This window comes from Gekko japonicus, unplaced genomic scaffold (genome assembly GCF_001447785.1).
Source record: "Gekko japonicus isolate JY-2015 unplaced genomic scaffold, Gekko_japonicus_V1.1 scaffold251, whole genome shotgun sequence".
Lineage (NCBI taxonomy): Eukaryota > Metazoa > Chordata > Lepidosauria > Squamata > Gekkonidae > Gekko > Gekko japonicus.
The window spans coordinates 182,204-186,161 of record NW_015161956.1 but is presented as its reverse complement, the minus strand read 5'-3'; the positions used below and the strand labels follow the sequence as shown (position 1 = coordinate 186,161).

Sequence of the window (3,958 nt, the reverse complement as noted above, 5' to 3'; positions counted from 1 at the left end):
ACCCTCCTCCAGGTAGGCTACTGCTCGCTAATCTCCCATGGGTGTGAAGCACAGAGACCACGTCGAAGATAAACAGGTTGCTTACCTGTAACTGGTGATCTTCGAGTGGTCATCTGTGCATTCACACCACCCGCCCTCCTTCCCCGCTGCTGTCAGCTTCTACATTTTTAATAGGGGTTGATTTGTGGCGGTTTGAAGGAACTGGCGGGATGTCCGTGCCTACCCCTCTGGGCATGCGCGGTGGGGTTCCTGCGCATGCCGGAGGGACTGGGCGCGAAAATCTGTTAAAAGAGCTTGCTAAAGCACCGATCAATCCAGCGTGTGCGCATTAGATCCCATGGGTGTGAATGCACAGATGACCACTCGAAGATCACCAGTTACAGGTAAGCAACCTGTTTTTCCCACTTGACTGTATAAGAGTGGACTTTCAGAGAAGAGAACATCAGCTGCAGTGCTTGAGAGTAATAGTGGTCAGGTTCATCTAAACGATAAAACTGGACATAAATCCTGTTGCTGAAATGCAGGTGAATTAGGATTTTCTTCTGACTTTGCGTCTAGACCTGATTGAGATGCTTTTTGCCATCTGTGTGGTTGTTTGTAAGAGTACACCTTGGGTCACCAGAGAACTCTTAACCAAACAGGGATTGCCTGGAATTGCTGGTTGTGTCAACTGGTGCCTCTCCATGGAGTAGTTTGTGGAATCATACTACAGTGGCTATACAAGCCATGATAACCATCCCCGGTATGGAGGCATCCATTTGCATCTCCTCAACTGCATTCCATCAAGTTTCAAAGCTGTTGGTATCTTAGCCATGCTTTCATGGTTCTCCGCTCTTATGCTTCTGCGTATGAGGCCAAGAAGTGACTGAATATGTGTCTCCCTAGTCTGCATTTTTATCTGTATATTTTGAAAATATCATTGAGAAAGTTAACATTCAACATCTATATAAGTTTCAGAACTTTCAAATTATTTATTTATTTATTTATTATTTAGATTTTTATCCCGCCCTCCCGGTAGGCTCAGGGCGGCTACTAATTAATCTTTATGGTCAAGAAAAGTCATTTTTTTCTCTACTTTAATGTACTTTATTAATGACATTCTGTGGTAATTATGCTCCACCGTACTGCTCATCAGTATCAGTTTTTAAAAGATAATTAATTAGTGGCAATGGCCTGAGTTTGTTATCTTAGGGGAAAAGGACCATACTGTAAAACGTTTGATAATTTTGTGAAACTATCATTTCTTACATGCAATACAATTGGTACGGAAGAAATTCTTAAGTCGTTGTAAACTTTTTGAAATTTATTGTGGGGTTGTTGTTTTTTCAGAACCTTGTGTTCACTAGCCACTGTAAAGCAGTAATTGGCTATTCCGATTACATCATTCATCAACGATCAGCTACCTCATGGAAACAGTGTTGTCAAATCACAGAGCTGCCACCCTTCCTGTGTGTAGTAAGCCCAAAGGTATGTATTTAAAAACTGTCTTTCTACTCTCTTCTGAATATGTATTATAGCAAGAAGACCAGCACTACTAAATTATTTCCAAAGCATTTGATTTGTGTTGCATTTCATTGAATTTTTAATTTTCTGCTCCTCTTTGTTCTGTTTTCCAAAAGATGTTTTGGCTTTGCTTAGATATTAGAAATCCAGGCACTGTTACCTTTCATGCGATCATGGGATGACACCTGCCTCATCCTCACCTGACATTTGTATATTGTATATCATGGTTGCATGGTATCATATGCACATGGGGTTGATCCATACAATTCCACATATTTTAGTTTTGTAGCCTGTGGCTCACTCTTGATCTGCATGGGTTTTGTCTAACATTCCCCTGAACATCTGAGGCTGTCTTATACCAAGTCAGACCATTACTCTGTATAGCTCATTGAAGTCTACTTTGACTGAAACTGCTCTAGGGTTTCAGGCAGGCTGCTGGAGCTGCCAGGGGTTGAACATGGTACTTCTACATGGAGGCAGGTGCTCTACTGCTTAAGCCCCTCCCCCAAATATAGTGTTAGGTGGGTGGATGCAGTCTTGTTCTCTCCATCAAATATAGTGTCTGCATAGGGCATCCATAGCATGTGAAACTACACTTTAGAAAAACAGAGGCCGAGTTCAGACTGGCCGTTTGAAGCAGGAGGGAGTCGTTGCAAAAAAGAGCTGGAACAAACTGTTCCGGGTTTTCCCGGTCACGCTGCGTGGACTGCTGTGGGAGCATACCAGGAGGAGGCACAAGGGAGCGTTCACACTGTTGGCCCAGAGGCGCAGCTGTAAGTGGCATTTTCCTCGCGGCAGACGCCTGGGTGCCTAGGTGCAGCGGCAAATAGGGTGGGATTCGGCCTCTGTGGGCCATAGGCACATCCGGCCACATCACTACCCCCTCTTCAAGGCAATCACCTGCACCTTCCTGGTGCCAGAGTGAGGCTAGGAGGTCAGTCAGCATAAACAGCCGGTGCACATTATTAACGCAGGCTGTTCCCGGCTTTTAGCGGTTAGCGTCCACACTTCCGGCAAGCGGAATGAAGTGGGATAAACGGGCTCTCCAGGGTTTGCTACCACTTTCACCAGGTATCTTTTAAACCCGGGAGGCAAGCGCTTCAAGATGGGTTAAGTACGGGTGGGGAACGCCGGACAGATGTGCCTGTGTGAACGGCCCCTTTAATCTGCTTGTGAAACGTTCCTCACATGCGCCTATATCGGGGCAAACTGCCAGTCTGAACTCTGCCAGAGTTTGAGTCCAGTGGCACCTTTAAGAACTGCAAAGTTTTATTCAAGGTATAAGCTTTCATGTGCAAGCACACTTCCTCAGATACTGTATCTGAAGATACTGTATCTGAAGAAGTGTGCCTGCACATTAAAGCTTATACCTTGAATAAAACTTTGTAGTTCTTAAAGGTGCCACTGGACTCAAACTTCGTTCTGCTGCTTCGGACCCACACGGCTACCCACCTGAGTCTATCTACATTTCAGGAAGTACAGATTAGGAATTCTGCCTAGCCTAGTATGTTGGGGTTTTTTGTGTTGTTGTTTTTTTGCTCCCTGGAGGGGATTTTTATTGCATTTTCTATAAACTACAAACTAAAACGAAAAATAGGTAGGGAACATCTACATCTATGGAGAAAGGAAAGAAAACCACTACTAACTAAAACCCCAAGTGTAGGAGATCATTACATCAGCTTATATAAGTGTTAGTCTAAAATGCTTACATTACATTGAACATAGTCGATTAAGCTAAATTATTTATCTTTTTAACCATTTTTTAACTATTTAAAGACAACCCCAAGAGCATCATTTATATCACATGCTTTAAGGCACCATTCAGAGTCCTTCAACCTTCACTTTGCTTTATCTTTTCTAATCCTCAATTGATATTCTCGTTTAGGGACAGCCGCCCCCTTTTCTGAAGCAGAATCCTCGCCGGAAGACATAGAGTCCAGTTCACCGCTAGATTTGCTGTCATCTTCTTCTTTAGCATCCTCAGCTGGTTCTTCCAGTTGCAATCTCAGGAACTCACGCGCTTTGGAAACAGAGTCAATTTTTTCTTTTTTTGTTCTGCAGTTTGAAAATGATGCCTTCGGGGGTTAACAATCTGTAGGAAATGCTGTTTGTTTGTAAAAAAAGGATTAATTCTTTATACTTCTTCCTCTTCTTCCTTATTTCAAATGGGATGTCTTTTAAAATCCTGATGGTGTTGCCTCCAATTTTCAGGGGTGTTCCTGTAGTTGCTTTCAGGATAGAATCCTTCGCGTGTCTCTTCAAGAATCTAACCACTATCTCGCCAGGCAGATTATTTTTCTTGATGTAGATGGAATAGGCCCTATAGACCACATCCATTTCGCTTATAAGGTATTCCGCTTTTAAGTCTGTAACTGAAGCTAATGCATCGCTCAAAATTTGTTTTAGATTCTCGTCTTTTAGTTCAGGGACCCCTTGGAACCGGAGGACCAGGTTA

The 3,958-nt window shown here is 43.2% G+C and overlaps 1 protein-coding gene across 1 annotated transcript in view; it reads left to right on the top strand.

Annotated features, from left to right (window-relative positions):
* INO80 (INO80 complex subunit) overlaps window positions 1-3,958 on the top strand; it is a 106,893-nt gene that overhangs the window by 61,628 nt on the left and 41,307 nt on the right. The window contains exon 25 of the mRNA XM_015429521.1: window positions 1,330-1,467. Coding sequence (XP_015285007.1) covers window positions 1,330-1,467 — 138 coding nt within the window. The remainder of the gene's footprint in view (window positions 1-1,329; window positions 1,468-3,958) is intronic.